This window comes from Pararge aegeria, chromosome 1 (genome assembly GCF_905163445.1).
Source record: "Pararge aegeria chromosome 1, ilParAegt1.1, whole genome shotgun sequence".
Lineage (NCBI taxonomy): Eukaryota > Metazoa > Arthropoda > Insecta > Lepidoptera > Nymphalidae > Pararge > Pararge aegeria.
The window spans coordinates 18,818,990-18,836,489 of record NC_053180.1 but is presented as its reverse complement, the minus strand read 5'-3'; the positions used below and the strand labels follow the sequence as shown (position 1 = coordinate 18,836,489).

Genomic DNA, 17,500 nt, shown 5'->3' with positions numbered 1-17,500 from the left:
CTGGCATCACAGTTTCACTAAGATACTCTTTGTATTGACTTTTCCAATAAAAAATTCCATTCATATTTCGGCGGCTTCACTTGTTTCATGTGTGTGTGTTTGTATGTGTGTGTGTGGGTGGGTGTATGTGTTTATTTCATGCCCTAGCATGGTATTTCCCGAACGGATGAACGGATTTTAATTTTGTTTTTTTTTTTATTTTAAAAGTGACTTAGTCTGGAGTCTCCTTAACTTTATTTAAAACAACCACATACAGAATAGAATAGAAACATACGGAAGAAAGAAGAAGAACGAGAAACAAAAAAAGGAACATGAAGGAAGTAGAATACAAAAGGCAGCCTTATCGCTTAAAAGCGATCCTTGCCAGACAACTGCTAAGAATTAGGCAACAAGAGGAAAACATTGGATAGAAGCAGGCGTTACTTTGCGGAAATCCATGATATATGATCAATATTAAGCTTAATTTGCTATACTCCGCGATAAGCATGAGAATCTGTGTGGTGTAATTTATAATTTCTTCAATCCTTATACTCCACACCAAACAGATCTCCGGCAATATTGATAATATAAGAGGAAAACACGCTGTTGGTGGTACAAAAATGTTAAAACACATACATGTGAATAACTTCATAAACTAATTTACTTTATTTAAATACAAAATTACATAATATGATTAATAAACATAGAATAAAGTAATATATACAATATTAACTTAAAAAAAGTAAATACATATAATATTAAAAGTCGTCGTCCATATGAATATTATAGTGGGCCTTAACTGCTTTTTTAAATATCATATTACCATACTAGCTGACCCGCGCAACTTCGTCTGAACTGATTCGGTTATTAGAGGTTTTAATATATTAAAAAACCTAGAAAACAATTGCAACGCTACCTACCAGGTCCAGTTTTATTTCCAAACTATGTTATTCGCGGCTGGGCGGCCCGCTGCATTTTTCTTGCTTTTTGCGTTTCTATACCCGGTCACAACGTCTAAGCGATAGGTTTAATTTGAATAGTTTAAAAAGGAATTTGCAGGTATATAATCAAAATTAATATTTACAAAACTATTTATTTGGATAAGGATTAATATCATGATAGGAATATCAACATCTTACGATTATACCCGTGTTTTGAAAAAAATATATTAAAAAAGCAGTTATTGTGTCTTAACCATAATAGTAAGACATATAACCTGCGGATTCTTTTTTAGATAATTACGATTACTTTAAACATTGTTGTACATTATTTTTATGAATCATCAATAATTTTCGCGGCGTACGCCAGTAAAACTTTAAGTCGACATGACATCTTTAGAAAATATCGTTATATCGTTATATTTCAGGCAATTAAGAGAAAACCATAGTAAAGTATAGACTAAAACCATCCATCCATACTTACATCCATCCATCCATACATCTATCCTCACAAACTTTCGCATTTATAATATCAGTAGGATGGTACGCATGCATTCTATCGTTGTACCATATGCCTTGCGACTTGTTAGTGGCTGTGAAGAGTTACGTCCTTTATCTCCGACAATTTTTATCCGATCTTCATTGAAAATAGACAATAATATATGCTTGTTAGTATACACTTTCAAATAAAAAAAGAATTATTAAAATCGGTTCAAATTTAACGGAGCTATGAAGTAACATTGATAAAAATATTCATCCCGTTTCCCGGAGGAAACTTATTGTTCATCGGTATGAAAAGTATCCTATATGTTAACCCGGGATATCAGCTACCATTATACCAAATTTTCTTTAAATCCGTTCAGTAGTTTTCACGTGATGTCCGGACAGACAGACAGACAGACGGACTAAAGTTAAATAAAAATCTGTTTTGGACTCAGTATCGATTATAAAGCATACCCGATCAAAATTTTCAAAATATATTAATTGTACATAAATCTTTCAGGTACAGTTTTATTATAAGTATAGATTATGTGAATTATAAATGGAATTTCCCGTGATTAAATATGATTAATTTATATCTATTCAACTATTGAAGAATCTTAGATACGGACTAATATTTTATTTATAACTTTTATATTATGTTGTAACTTTTATCGGCAAACAAATAACTCGAATCGACCTATCGTAGTGTATCGCAACTTAAGAATTCATTGTCAACATAATCTTGATTGATTAAGGTAAAGGAAGTGGAAAGGGGCGGAAAATTTTAGCGGTGCATTGTTGCTTTGTGCCACTCTGTCTTCTAACCAGGATATGAAAACTTAGAGAAAGAGCCTATGAAAGATTAAAGTAATGGGAGGGGTCTATGAGTCAGGAATTCGCGTTGCTATAGAAGAAAATAATTTATTTATAGTAGGTATAAGCCTAATACCTTTCAAGTAAAGTGTCTGTTAGACTCTACGAACAGTTAGGAAGGCAGATTCTTCAGAGTCTGCAGTAGCTAGTTCCCAAAATATATGCAATCTTGTGGTTAGGACACTCGCTGTAATAAATACGTTTTAAAACATTGTTTAAACTTATGCAGGTAGGTCCAAAATTACTTTAGGAATCATACTATAAAAAAACTCAGCCCCACAAATGACCTTTTGCAGACGATACGCTGCGAACAGCTGTGCATGCTATATAACTATTGCTGGAACTACTGCTCTGATACACCATTTATTGAGGAAAGCTTTAGGTTATATTACATCACGCTACGACCAATTGGAACGGAGTATCAATGAAAACTGTTGCAAAAATGGATAAAATTGTTCCTTTCGAGAGCTTCCGATGCGTACGATGCGTAAACTGTTAAAGTAATGCCAAAGTTATGTTAATTGTTCCTCTTTAAAAGTTCTTAAAAAAAATTCGCGTCTGCAATATCTTTTAAGGTAAGCTCATACGCAGCCGAAGTCACGAGGAACTGTTGTAAATAATAAAAAATAAAAGAGTTAACTAAACAGAACTATAGAAAATAAAGAAAGCAAAATATATCTTGTACTAGGAGAGCAGTTGATGCAAAGTCCTAATTCTGCTATTACATTTTGTTCCAGTGATCGATCAATTGTAACTAATATTATAAATGCGAAAATGGGTTAGATTGTTCGTCCTTCACCTAAGCCCCAACTAAGGAACCAATAGAGTTAGTTAAAAAGATGGAGAGCAAAAAGGCTACTTTTTCTCCCGAGAAAACAAACAGTTCCATGTAAAAAAAAATTAATAAAAAACAAAGAATTCGGGCAACACCTAGTAATATCATAACATAGGCAGTGGAATAGGTTCGATGGATAACTCCACAAAATAAAAGATTAAATTACTCACTCATTTGTTGATATGCCAATATTAAGACAAAAATTATGAGGAATGTCATCCAAAATATAAAAGCCGGATACATTCCAAATCGGTTTTAATGACCACTTCTGTTCACTTTTAATAAATTATTTTCACTGTTATTGTTTAAATTGTATAAACTTAATTTGTTGCTTCTTGTAACACGTACAATGCGATTAATATTTTTAAAATTCATAAAGATGTACATAATAATTGTGCCAATCTAATCGTACTTTATCTATAAGGAATATAATTCGCCGATAAATTTATTAATTTCTCTGATAGCATGACGTGATTGTACCTTGCTCATTTTTAATTTGGTCATTGTTTTCATTGTGATATAGTTGATTTCAAATTAAACGAATATTTTATAAATATAATATGACGTCATAAGCATATGATTGTTGTTATATACAAAACTACCTGTAGGCTGTGAATTAGTCCGCGAAAAATTCACATTTTCTATAATAATAACACATATACATTTCATTAGTGAAGCCCTGTCTTCTGCGGTAGTTTAAACTGCGTTACAGCAGGCAGTGCAGTATAGTCTTCTCTATATCTATGGTCTTAGTGACAAACCTTTGACGAATTTACAGGAAAAATTATATGAAAGGAAAAAAAACAGAATGATATAAATGTTCGAGGTGGGTGCGTAGGTACATTGAATTTTGTCTATGAAATTTAATTTACTATCTTCAGGTCACAACGCTTTATATGATATACCGGTGGAATAGATAAACTAAATTAATAATTAATAAATAAATAAATTGAAGAAAATTGAAATACTATTTATTTTATCCTGGAAGATAATTTCCAAAAACCCTTCTGACCCTTGTCTTTAAAATCACAATAATTCCAGTCCAAAGGTTTAGGCTTTTGGGATGCTTAATCCTCCGGATTCAAGCGAATTATTGTTGATCATATTATTTCATATAGGCTATCAAATGTAAAAAAATATTTAAATCCGACCAGTTGCTAGACCCAGAGATTAGCACGTTCGAAAAAAAAAACAAACTCTGTATAGATACAGAAAATAATCCACATATAGATACACCTACCTTATGTATATTTGTTTCTAAATCGGTATATTCTATAAACAGGATGGTAATTGGAAACGGAGTAGCAAGGGCGACCGTGATACAGAAAACCAATCTAACGAGTCCTAGTAATTTAGAGTCTAAGTAATAAGTACCTGCTTTAAATAAATCGAAAGTAAAGAATTAGTATGAAAAATGTTTACCTAGTAGGTAACTAAAATAAATCTCGAGGTACAAAGTAAATACACAGTAACTTCTAAATATGTGCACTGTATTTATTTAATTAACCGTAACCCAATATTTCTAACAATTTTCTTTATTAGCGTACTACAATAATATTTACTATCTTTTGTCATCATCGTCGACCCATTACCGATTACTTCTCTGAGAGTTTAGGCCGTAGTTCACCACGCTGGTAAAATGCGGATTGGTAAAGGTTATTCTCGTCTTATCATTACTAATCCAGCCAATTTTTTTTCTCTATGACTTTATCCAGACGAAGTAGGATTCACTTTCTAGTATTGCTTTGTGATATCTTAAAATTTAATTACGTGTAAAATAAATTTAATATCGCTATTTTGAATACGATTTAAAATTGGTTATTCCTTTTTGCAAACAAGGAAGGAAACATTCATCAATATTAATCAAGGTTTCGTACCCTGACGTCATTAAAAGGAAAATGATTATTCCCTGATACAAAAAACCCCTTATATATTGAAATTAATTTAAAATTTAGCAGCACTTGTAACCATCCGAACTAATAATATAAAAGCGTAATAATAATAATAATATAAAAGCGGGCTTGTTTTTTTATCCTTTCAGTTCTCAGCAACAGCTCGGCACAATTTTGTATAGAAATAGTGCAACATTCATTTATTTATTAAGGATGCGCGCGCAGGAGCAGGAGTTTTCGCGGAATGAATATTGATAGTAAAGTTATGGCGAAAAAATCCATATCCGGTCAAAGGGTGATGGAACGAATAACGGGGTAGGTGATCCATAAAAAAAAAAACACATCCGTGTGACATACTCTCGATCACGAAATCCTGGGTTTCCTCATACAGGTTAATTCCTCAAAACTACACGAAGTAGTAGTAGTAGCACCCTCAAAGTGATAAGCTTAGGCCGTAGCCCACCACGCTGGCCCAGTGCGGATTGATGGACTCCACACACACTCCAAACCTTTGCGAACATTATGGAGAACTCTCAGGCAGATTCCCTCACGATGTTTCCATTCACCGTTGAAGGAAGTGATATATTAATTGCTTATAATGCAAATAACTTAGAACAGATAGAGGTGCGCGCTAGGATTCAAACTCGGACCCTCGAAAGTGTAGCCGAAATCCTTACCTTGTCCTTACTAGGCTATCACCGCTGTCTTTGTAGGTACCTTGAAGGCTTGACGGCATCTTAAATAAGGACTTTAATTCCGGCACAAAAACGTTAGCAGTACTAAAATATACGTCTAAAACTACGTCGTTTACACGTCAACCCACTCCATATTCAAATGTTACTTTTTTAATCGAGCCTACCTATAAAGCGGCTTCGAAACATAAAGTCTGATTGTTTGATACGACTCTGCCACTAGATCAAAACGCAGAGACCACCGAAGAAAAGTCGTTAATAATTCAGCAGTTAGATACTCTATCAATATAAGTAAAATTTCATCTACACTGACGTACACAAGAAATATTCGCGACACTTTGCCATAACAGGATCGGATAAAATGCATTTCCTCTTATGTTAAGGCGTTGCGTCGTTGGGCCAAAGACATTAGTTGTTTCCGACACCGGATAGCGTCACAGGAAACCATTGTAGCAGTGTCTTGTGTCGGCTACTGGATACCGTCGATTTTAACAACCTGCGCTAGACCCGTAAGCCTATATTAGCTATTAGATAGATAGATAGAAAGTCTTTATTGCACATATAGGAAAAAAAACAAACAGAACAAAACAAAGGGTAAGTAAATATATATGCGCAAAGGTGGCCTTATCGCTTGAAGCGATCTCCTCCAGACAACCTTTGGTTGATGAAGTATGTTTCGTACGGAAAACAACATTCAACATTCAATTTAAAAATAAATAATTGATATACATTACATGTACTTTACATACTAATACTACATAAGACATAGAAAGATGATATATATGAGTATATATATATATTCATATTATATGATTTATATATATATATATATATATATATATAGATATATTTAAAGATGTTTAGAGATTTAGACTGTCTTATTTCTCTCGTTAGCTCATTCCAAAGGTTAACCACCTTTACCCTAAAAGCATTGCCATACATATATTAGTTCATTTGAGAGCGAATTTGTTTTTATTGTATTGTCTTAGAAGCTGTAGGCCTGGTAGCCTGCATTTCGCTCGCGTTTGTTTCAGTCTTTAAATTATAGCTGGAACCATTTTTTTCCCGGGATGGAAAATCTGTCCGTTTCTAGGATGCCTGTACCTCAAGCTATGTCTGTACCAAATTTCGTCAAGATCAGTTAAGCTGATAAGCCGTGTAGCGGTAACACGAGATTTTTTTTACGCAGGGGAAAGGATAAAATGTTTATCTTCTTCCACAGACTTTATCCATTTTTCAAGCGCATGGGTGGAAATATTATCCAAATAATACAGATACGTGTTATATCAAATGTGGACAAATAAAAAAGTTGGCTTGTCCGAGAAACAAGATCAAACTCAAGTGATAAGGCGTGAAATGCTTACAAAGGACCTATGCCCAAAAATGGAGTGTGGACGTCCAATGTATAATATGATGATGTTGATAAAACCAGTAAATCATTTAATGACTTACCATAGTATTTCACCAGCAATCCGTATAAAATCCAGAACAAAATGATATTGAGCGTCATGAAAATCAGCAAACACGTCAAATTCGCCATTGTGTACGGAAAGTTGAGAAATTAGTTGTTTTGTCACAGACCTGGCACGACAAATGGTTGTTATTATCAGAAAAATTAAAGGATCATAAATGTGATAAGTAGGTACCCCTGTATCGGACGATTATATGTATGATATGATAAGGCCCGATGTCTAGCAATACTTGTGAGCATTAAAAGCAGCGCAGCTACATATTATTCTTTAGGGTTGCCAACCATAAGTTCGTCACCCAACAAATATCAGGCCAGAAGGCGGCGTGCCTTGTTCTTTTCACCCCAGAGGATAATCGTAAAGTAATCTTGTAATAGGTCTGTCGAATTACACACAAAGTTTTAGTGTTGTGTGACCAACGAAGTTGTATGCAACATTCATTTCTCTGTATACTTCGTCCGCGTTTATTCCACTTTTTCACAGGCTCTCATTCAGATACTCCAAAGTTATTAGTTTTTTTTTTTTATAGATTTCTTAGTTTGGGCGTGAAGAGTAATCGAAAAAACAGCGTTTGTATAATATTAGTAATGATAAACGCAATATTGCGTTTTAAAGCGGATCCGAAATAAAACGTGTGTAGAGCAATTATTGTGGGGATAATAAATAAAAAATATCTATGCGCATGTTTAAAGTAATTAAGCTGCCGTATGTTAACTTTAAAATTGGATTCGATTGATAAAATAGAAAATTTTACATAGTCTTTAAATAAAAGTTTTTGTATTAACTTTCTGACAGCCACAGCGAAGCTTGGTGCTAGTATTTCATTTAACAAAAAATACATTCTAATATGAAAATGTAAACGATATTATAAGTTACAACACCTAAACTGGTTCGTTGCAGATCTTAGCTATTTATATGTATTTTCTAGCAAACGTGGGTAGCTGCAGAGCTCCTCACTGCTATATAAAAATGTTGGGGTAGGCACTGCTCTAGTGCATGTATGAGGTGCAATCCACTGTTGAAGACAATTTATTTTACCGTTACGAAATTTTCATGTTATTGTTATTGTTATACAAAAGATACAAGATAAGCTCTTGAAATATAAATAATTATATTTGTCTCAAAAATTGTGTCAACCCTAGCTTTACTGCGCACTGGCTGATTTTTACAATTACTTGCAAATGTGTGCGTCGTTCCTATTGTTTAGTACAATATTATAAGTTTGGACTTAGGTATTTCTTGAACTTGTCTATCATCGTATATATATATACGTCTATATCTAGTAGACGAACTGTCAGAAACACACACTCGTATCGATTTCAATGCATATAATGCGAAGAAAATTTTCACGTAAATAAACCTATAGATATCCTATTTATAATATAGTATAGCGAAATAATAATTGTATGTGGTTATCGAACCTAATCAATAAAATACAATCATAAAAAAAATGTTTCCAACGATCTTTGTTTTGCTGCCTAATATTAACCCTAAGTAAATAAAACAATACTTCCTTTTGAGATAATTTATTTTCTAGAATAATTAATGATAGCGATTCAGGGAAATTATCGGCGACTGATACATCAATCGTAAATCGTAATTCAACACTATTAAAAGTTCCATACTGGCCTATGACAGTGTAGCGTATTAGTAGGGAAAAAGGAAGCGAAGTATCCTATGTCTATTCCAAGGATAGCCATGGATATGGCTATTCCAAGGATGTCTATTCCAAGATAACCCATTACCGGCCCACTACAGCGCAAGGGTCTCAATATAAGAATGGTTTAGGTCGTAGTCAACCACGCTGGATCAGTGCGAATTGTTGAGTTTTTTTTATATTTTGTTCCACTACAAGTTAACTCTTATCTCATCTGGTGATTGTGCAGTACGAGTTATAAAAAACTTAAGGATATAAATTGTCAGAGTAATAAAAAGCCTACCCTTAAGTATTTATAACTCGTACAGGAGATTTTCTTCATTTTATATCATCCGCATGCCCTGTGCATACCCTCAATGCACGCCACTGGGTACTTTACAAAAAGTTGTAAATAAAATATTAAAATTTGAAATCATTATAAGAATTTGAATTAGAAACGCTTGATTATTTACCAACTTAAAAAAAAACAATAATTGCTAATCAAAAATTGTATTACAATACAATTATAAAATTATATGAAACAAGAGCGTAATGCAGTTCTGCTAAAGATAAACTCCTCTTTATTACCAAGATGACCACTAACTGACGACTTCCTATTACCTCAGTTCACCACTTAATAATCGAGTCGGTGTTAGTCGATGTGTAACCACTCAACCCACGCTAAATCAAAATCAAAATTGAAACTAAGGTTAGAGACGATCATTTTTAAGTGACTTATTTTATTTAGACCTTCCGGTGTAGCAGTTATCTATTTTTTTTAAAACAATTGATACTATAAAGTTAGTAATAGATTGATTACATTATACAGTTAAGAAAAAAAAGAGAGAGATGGAAACTAGGCAGAAGAATCCTCTGCAAGGCTAATAACCAAGACATAACCAAGACATTCGACTTTTCCAGGTACGAGTATATCCGTACCAATTACTGATCACATTGATCTACTGGGTGTTGACATTACAGCTAACAACAACTTCGGTAGATCCTTATAATCCAAAGCCCAAATTGCCGCCAAAAACTTGGTATTTTTTAAAATCAAGCGGTAATTCGCGACCCAACAAATGATTACTCTATATCAGGCTCAAGTTCGGTCGTGCATGGAGTACTGCAGTCATCTTTAAGATGGTTCCGCTAAGTACCAGTTGGCCGCTTTGGATGCTCTGGTTCGCTGAGCCAGGAGACTTATAGGCGAGGATTCGCCACTATTGGCTAAAGTCCAAATTCTTGATCATCGCCGTAAGGTAGCCAGTCTGTTTATTTGGATATATATTGCCCATCCTAGGAGAGTTAATAAAACTGTGGGAAAGATAAAATATTGTTCATTCCTCGGGAAGAAATATTTCTCCTGTCCATGCTAGCCGTACTGATTGGTATTCGACAAAACCCTTAACTAAACTAAATTGGCAGAACTAATGCCAAATTTACATAATACCAATAGCAATCCAGCTACTGGATCAATGTAAGTATACAGCGTTTTATTTCTAGACTGTATACTGTCTAGTCCAGTAAATGAACGGAATAATCCTATTGTCCACTTTGAAGGAATACATGTGTACTAAAGTGGCTTTTCAAATATTACTCGTAAGGTAATTTTGGACCTACCTATATACGTTTAAACAATATATTATTAATAAACATGTATAACAGACAGTAGTAGTTACTATACAACTGATGAATTACTTAAAGACAAAAACTAGTAGAGTCACTACAGACAGAAAATCTTGACGTTCCAAAAGTCCTTATACAGCAGCTTAAAAATAAATGAATTTTGAACTTTGAAGCGACACCATGAGGTGATAAATGATTACGATAAAGCAACAGAAGAAAGAAGCGTTTTAGTGTATTTTCGGCTCCTTCTTAGACTTAAGGGCATTTGATAAATATTGTGCTATAGAAGTGATCTCAACAAAAATCATTATTTCAAGTAGCACTTTAAAAACGTCAAAGCTGTCTGCATAGTGACTCTTTCACAGGTTCGAAGACAGCTATTAAGAAAAAGTTAGCATTAAACTCAGTAGTTGCTCTTTTATTATTGTCACTGAACCTCTTTTGTAAGCATTTTGACACCATCACCTCTCCGTCATCACAATCAATCAAAATCATAGAAACACAACTCAGTACACTTTAAGAGCCCCCTACTGGGTCGATGTGAATTTAAATTATTTAGTTCAGGTTTTAAAATTACGCTACGCTATTGATTCCAGTATGGCGGTGGAATAAGCTGACTAGAATCATGTGAACCCGCCTGTAATAATGCGGTGCTGTTCCGCTGAGAACATTTTAAAAAGGATGGCACTACTTTCGGTTGTTATGGCCTCTCTGGCGCTACGATAATCTCTGTGATTTTATAAATGGGAAATCTCGGATTTCATTCAAATTTTAGAATTAGTCGAAGTCTAGGGCTTGCAATTTTGCCCTCCATTAGGTATGCTAGTGGTTAAATTGGTTAAGCTATGGAATGAGCTGCCGATGGAAATAAGACAGTCCACGTCATTAAATACTCTTTAAGTAAGTTCTTATTAAGTATCTTTAAATCGCGGTTAAAAGACTATTTCCTGTCTAGTCTGTGTATGTGTATGCTTAAATAGTAATAATAATAATATTTTTTATTCAACGAATTAGTTTGGCCATCCAAAGGGGCAATGCTGCCAGCATCTTAGGAACTGTGCCTCGCTGCGGTGGTTTCGAGGACGTTTTAGATTTTATTTAGTTTTAAATAGTTTATTTTAGGTTATATTTATATCTTAAAGAAACAATATTAGTAGAAATTAATGAATTTATAGTAATATGTATTTAAGTTTATATACTGATATATATATGGATATCTATAAACATATATATAATTATTTATATTTTAACTACATATATGTAGTATTAGTATGTATTGTATATGTAATGTATAATTAGCAAAATTTGGGTATCATCATTATACACTATCCCATTTTATGTAATATCTTTCTTCAACCAAAGGTTGTCTAGAGGAGATAGGTTCAAGCGATAAGCCTTTGTGCATATGTTTTGTGTTATCGTTTTTTTTGTGTTTTAACCTGGCTTTCTATTTGTATGTGCAATAGAGACTTCTTCTTCTTCTAGTCGAAAATTTTGTAAACTTCCAGATCGCTATCCGGCTTTATTTGTTTCGTCGTATGGCATTTTCTAAGAATAAATCGGTTTAAATTATGATATATTTTATATGGCTGTCTGGATGTTAAAAATGTCCGTATATCTTCGTAAATATGCATCACAAAAAAGTTGTAAACCGAGCAAATTAAACCACGTAATGTTGGTGGACTCCACTCACCTTTGAGAACATTAAGGTGAACTATTCATAACTTAGAAAAGTTAGAGATGCTGAATGCGATTCGAACTCGGTCCCCCGAAAGTGAAGTCGAAGTTAGGACTTTGACTGTCCCGTGCACGGGACACCGCTTCGCCATAGTAATAAATGTCAAGAATTTTAATTCTTCACCAAGGTACAGTATGCAAGTATCAAAATATTTTGTTGGCACTTTAATATTTACAAAAAAATTATGGTTGACTATAAAGTTTTCACGCCTTACTTAATATTTAGTTTTTATTAGTACACCACTGAACTAAACAAACAATGATCACGGAAAACTTAAAAATAAAGAGAGTAAGAGGTTTTAACCTACAAGACGACCTCTTAACGATCTCTACTAATAGTTTATTTAGTCAGTCCAACACAGTCTGCTTAGTTCTATGATGTTAGTTTCGATTATTTCTATGTGTAAATAAGAACAAAAATGATAACGATTTTATAGTCCTAAATAATAGCAAAATAACAAAAAACAACTTACGCCTGTCCACACACGACCCGAAACAGAACCATAACCAGAATAAATACAAACACATAAATATAAAAAGTCCTATCATAATGGACGATATTAAATCCATTTCCATTTTGTAAACACTCACTACTAAACACCACTTTGACAACGGTGAGTGTGTTATAAAATATCTTATCGTCGATTATTTATTTTTATCTGTATATATCGTGACGGGTATTTAAAAAAATGGAACGCGATTTCATATTTGAAAATGGAACAAACAATGCGGTTGGTAGAACTGAACGAAAGTGTGGTTGGAGACATACTAAGGACGTTGCAAAGAGCGCGTTAGCACTTGGTATGATTAGCCATATTATGCTATAATATGTCGACATTTTTGCCTGTACCGTAAAAAGTGCTATAATTACGTGTGAGGTAAAATTTGTGTGTGTATTATATTGCGATTTTTCTAAAAAACTTGGTCCATAAATGTAGTTTTTTCCTTTATATAATCTGAAAAAAATGATGATGATCATCATATTTGGCAATGTCATCAAAATTCTTTCATTGTTAGATAGCCCATTTAACGAGGAAGGCTATGGACTCTATATCATCAAGCTGAGATCAATACCACCAATGAGGAATGTTTCATCATCGGGGTGAGCTTCGGCTGCGTGCAAACGATTGAACATTCGATAAAATCATGTAGATATGACAATTGTGTTCTCCTTTTAAAGTTCTAAAAAGCATATGTCAGTTTTAATATTGACTTATACGCGGACTTAGTTGCGCGGGACCGCTAGTAGATAATGATTTAAACAAGCTATTTTATTTTCTGACCCCAGAATACTTTACTGAGGTAAGTGGGGGGGAAGATTAGGGTAGCTACCTCCAAATGGTTGAAGACTCAGCTTACTTATCACTTGTCCAACTAAAGCATCAAAAAAATGTAAATAAACTTACTCTCCAAACCTCTTCGAATGCAGTCGGTAAGTATTAATAAAATTAGTACACAAAAAAATGTACAAATAAACACTACGCAGAAAAACACAGTCGTATTGGCAGTTTGCGACCAAAGAACACTCATTATGGAATTATCGCTACCTCCCTCGGAAGTTTCCATTTTCACTTATAAGTTTTACGATAACTGGGTGAAAAGTAATCGACATTTACAGGGTAAATTTTTGAGTAGGAGCATCGAAATTTGGCCCATAGTCCCATAGCACATAACTGATATCAAACAACGCCTTAATTACATTTTGCTGATATTATAATCTGCCCAATTGATATAAACGGTGCTCGGTGTTAAGTAATTGTATACTTCTTTAAGTAACGCACTAACTCCTAAATTAATATTCCAGGTAGGAGGAGGCGTTTCGGGAAGTATAACTCAGTTACGGGGTTTTAAAATATATGCTTTGTGCAGTCACTTCTCCACCATAATAATTCTTAGTGCATCAGATAAAAACTATAACATATATCAAAACACTTAGTGCTTAGACTTTTTTCATGTTTTCTTAGTCTTACTAAGATTGGGAGGACTGGGATTATTTCAGACTATTGGCTGTCTGTTCATCGAGACTGGAACAGAAAATAATATAAGAACCTATGACAACTGAACTAAGTTTATTAACTATTTTAGTTAGATGTAAGTTTTAATGTATATTTTGACGTGACAACGTCTTATAAATTGGTTTGCCGGGTGACACTTCAAGAAACTGCGTTACGCTCCGCTCACGTTATGCGCTCACAATGAGAGCGAGTGAGAGGCACGCGTCCCTTCCACTCGGGCATGGTTAGCCCGCCTAAGAGCGAGAGAGACAGACATAAAAAGTGAAAGGCACGCGTCCCTTTGTAGTAAACGCTGTTTCATTGTACGCAAATGTATTGCAAGTTATTGTATGTATATTTGTATATAAATACGTATGTATGTGTAAAGGTAAAAATAAAATTTTGTTAATATGAAATTCAGTGCGAGATTCTTTGTATAAATTAATGTTTTAAATATAATTCTTTGTATAAATAAATGTTTTAAATTGTTACTATTATTTCATCCTTCTTCCTACTATACGAATGAATATTCACATTAAAATTATTTTACCACTCAAAGTCGTTGTCACGTAAAACTTTCGCCCGTATACCGACTTTACAGGCAACCAATTTTTTTTATTTTTAATTAAAGATTTCTGTGTATATAAAAGCTGATATATGGGTTTATATGCCTCTAATAAAAAACTTTATTATTATTCTTATTATTAGTAAGTATAACTAAATAAATAAATAAGAAATCAATTAAGATAAATGAATTACATAAGAGTTTAGATAAATCTCCCGCAAGACAGAAACAAGCTGAAAATGTATTGTAACTTACTTGCCAATACGCATTCTATAATTATCATGCCAACTGAATATACCAAAACGAATGTAGTAATAAACACTAAGCAAAGAAACACATAGAATTGGATATTAGGTGTCGATACAATTATGGTATAGTTAACACTACTTCCCTTGAAAGCGTCCATTTTCACTAACTTTTATGTTAACTGGCCAAATTTATTGTCATTTACAGGTTAAGTTTAAGAGTCGGGCATTGTATGACAGCAATCAATAAATTCCTCGTTAATAAAATAAAAACAGACGAAAATATTTTATACATTTAGTACAAAATATTTTTACACAGAACTGCTCAAGATTCCATAGCCTGGACGAGATTAGGGGAGGCCTTTGCCCGGAAAAGGAGGGATATAGTAAAATTGCTTCATTACACTGTAACTAGGTTTATAATAGATCACTAAATCATAAAGCCGGTATTGTTTTAATTGTTATTTTTGTTTAGCTAGAAATAATTATTTCAAATATCTTTTCCTGCCTTTCCATAGATACATTTTGTCGGCCTATCTAAAATAAGTAAGTTAGCTGGCATACGTGCTCGTCTCAAAAACTGACCCTGTTAAAATTTGTAAAGTTAACACTGTTATTACCCGAAAAAACCGTTCCTACTTTAACTTGTAATATACTATTTTTACTATTTAACTGAACTTTATAGACTGGCGGTTAGTTGATTACTAGGCCTTTATAAGGTCTAATTAAGCACGTATGATATAAAAATAAGGAAGGAAAACCGAGATAGCCGAAATATCTTGCGGAAAAACGAATAACAATCTACTTGGGGCAACTAATTCAGGATAAAAAATATGCATCGGTGTAGGCTAGGCCTTTTTTGCTGTACTTACTAAACAATGTTTATTTTATAATAAAATAATTATGTATTTATCTATATTAATACTATAAAGGGGAGTTATTTGTTTGTTTTTCATCATTATCATATCAACCCATTGCTGGCAAAATGCAGGACACAGGTCTCCTCTCAGAGTGAGACGGTTTGTAGACTTCACACGCCTTTGAGAATATTATGGAGAACTCTCAGAAGTGCCAGTTTCCTCACGATGTTCTTCTTCACCGTAAAGGCAAGTGATATTCATTTGCTTTAACGTTAGAAAAGTTAGATGTGAGTGCCGGGTCTCAAACTCGGCCCCTAAAAGTGAGGCTGAAGTCCTAACCACTAGGCTATTACGTACTAAACTCTAAATGTGTGACTTTGTATGTTCGAATGTCTGTTATTCCTTCACCTCACAATGACGTAGGCTCAGGCAACACTTTATTCCCGAAAAATATAAGAACCCCGGAGAAACAGCTAGACACTGATAACAAACTAGATGTTTATTACGGTTTTCTACAAATCCTGTACTCTCCTTTTTTTCAAGTAACTATATGCAAAATTCATTTTCATTAGTTGCTTAGTTGGGACTTTTTTTTTATTTATTCCACTGCAAGTACGCCCTTGACTGCAATCTCACCTGGTGGTAAGTGGTGATGCAGTCTAAGATGGTAGCGGCCAAACCAAGGGAGTACGCTAGTCATACCGCTAATCGGTTTTTACGCGACATCACACCGAAACACTAAAACGCTTAGCGGCACGTCATTGTCGGTAGGGTGGTAACTAGCCACGGCCAAAGCCTCCCACCAAACCAGACCAGAGAAAATTTGGAAATTATTAATTCCCAAACACCGTGCCTCAACGCGTCGTGACGCGGTGGTATCTATAAGGATTTCCCCAAAAAAAGGTGGGAATCGTTAACGTAAAGGATGGACAAATAAACAAAACACTTTCGTATTTTTTTTATAACTTAGTATGAATTACACACGCAGACAAATCGCAGACAGAGGTTAGTTATATAATAAAGTTAACTTACTGTAATAACTCGAGCAGACGCAGTATAAAATTATGGATAAAGTACAAGTTATTAAAAATGAACACACGAAAACTAAGCTTAAAAACAATACCGTGTCACTATCCATAAACTGACTTTTGTAACTAGAAACGTCACTATCTTCTTCGAAAAACTCCATTTTTCATTTATTTATACATATGTTTAAACACACAAAAGTTATAGTATCTATTAAGTCAATCGCAAAACACTTTAACTGCTCCACTTCAATTATAATAAACATACGTAGTTTTAATTTACTCTTGCTAATCAGCTGATAAATTAATTAAAATAGTTACAATTTAAATATGTTAACTCAGTCCACTACAATTGAATAAACTGGACTGCGTATTGTCGTATGCCTATAGCTGATTACTTGTGAATTGTTTGAATTACTTACGTAAGCACATTGAAATAAGGAAAATACAGATCGGTACTGGCAAGACTAATGTTTTATTGCTGTAGAACTATAACTGTAAATATAATTTAGGTATATACCTACCAGCCTCCATCTGTTCATGCCTCTGTCAGCGGTTTGTACAGAATTGTAATAGCCAATGAGTTGAAATGTTCACAGTGTTTTAAACCTGCTATCTTTATCATTACATATTATATATAACAAAGTTCCC

At 33.8% G+C, this 17,500-nt stretch overlaps 1 protein-coding gene across 6 annotated transcripts in view; it reads right to left on the bottom strand.

Annotated features, from left to right (window-relative positions):
- Positions 1-17,500, bottom strand: part of LOC120626602 — a 71,561-nt gene that overhangs the window by 13,664 nt on the left and 40,397 nt on the right. The window contains exon 1 of one of the 6 annotated variants that reach the window (XM_039894202.1): positions 16,857-17,238. The exons of 3 other annotated variants lie outside the window; for them this stretch is intronic. In XM_039894202.1, the coding sequence (XP_039750136.1) occupies positions 16,857-17,013 (157 nt within the window). In that variant the 5' untranslated portion in view covers positions 17,014-17,238. Of the gene's footprint in view, positions 1-7,144; positions 7,268-12,633; positions 12,913-16,856; positions 17,239-17,500 lie in introns of those variants that run through there. 2 more of the 6 variants (XM_039894220.1, XM_039894237.1) reach the window with 2 other exon arrangements.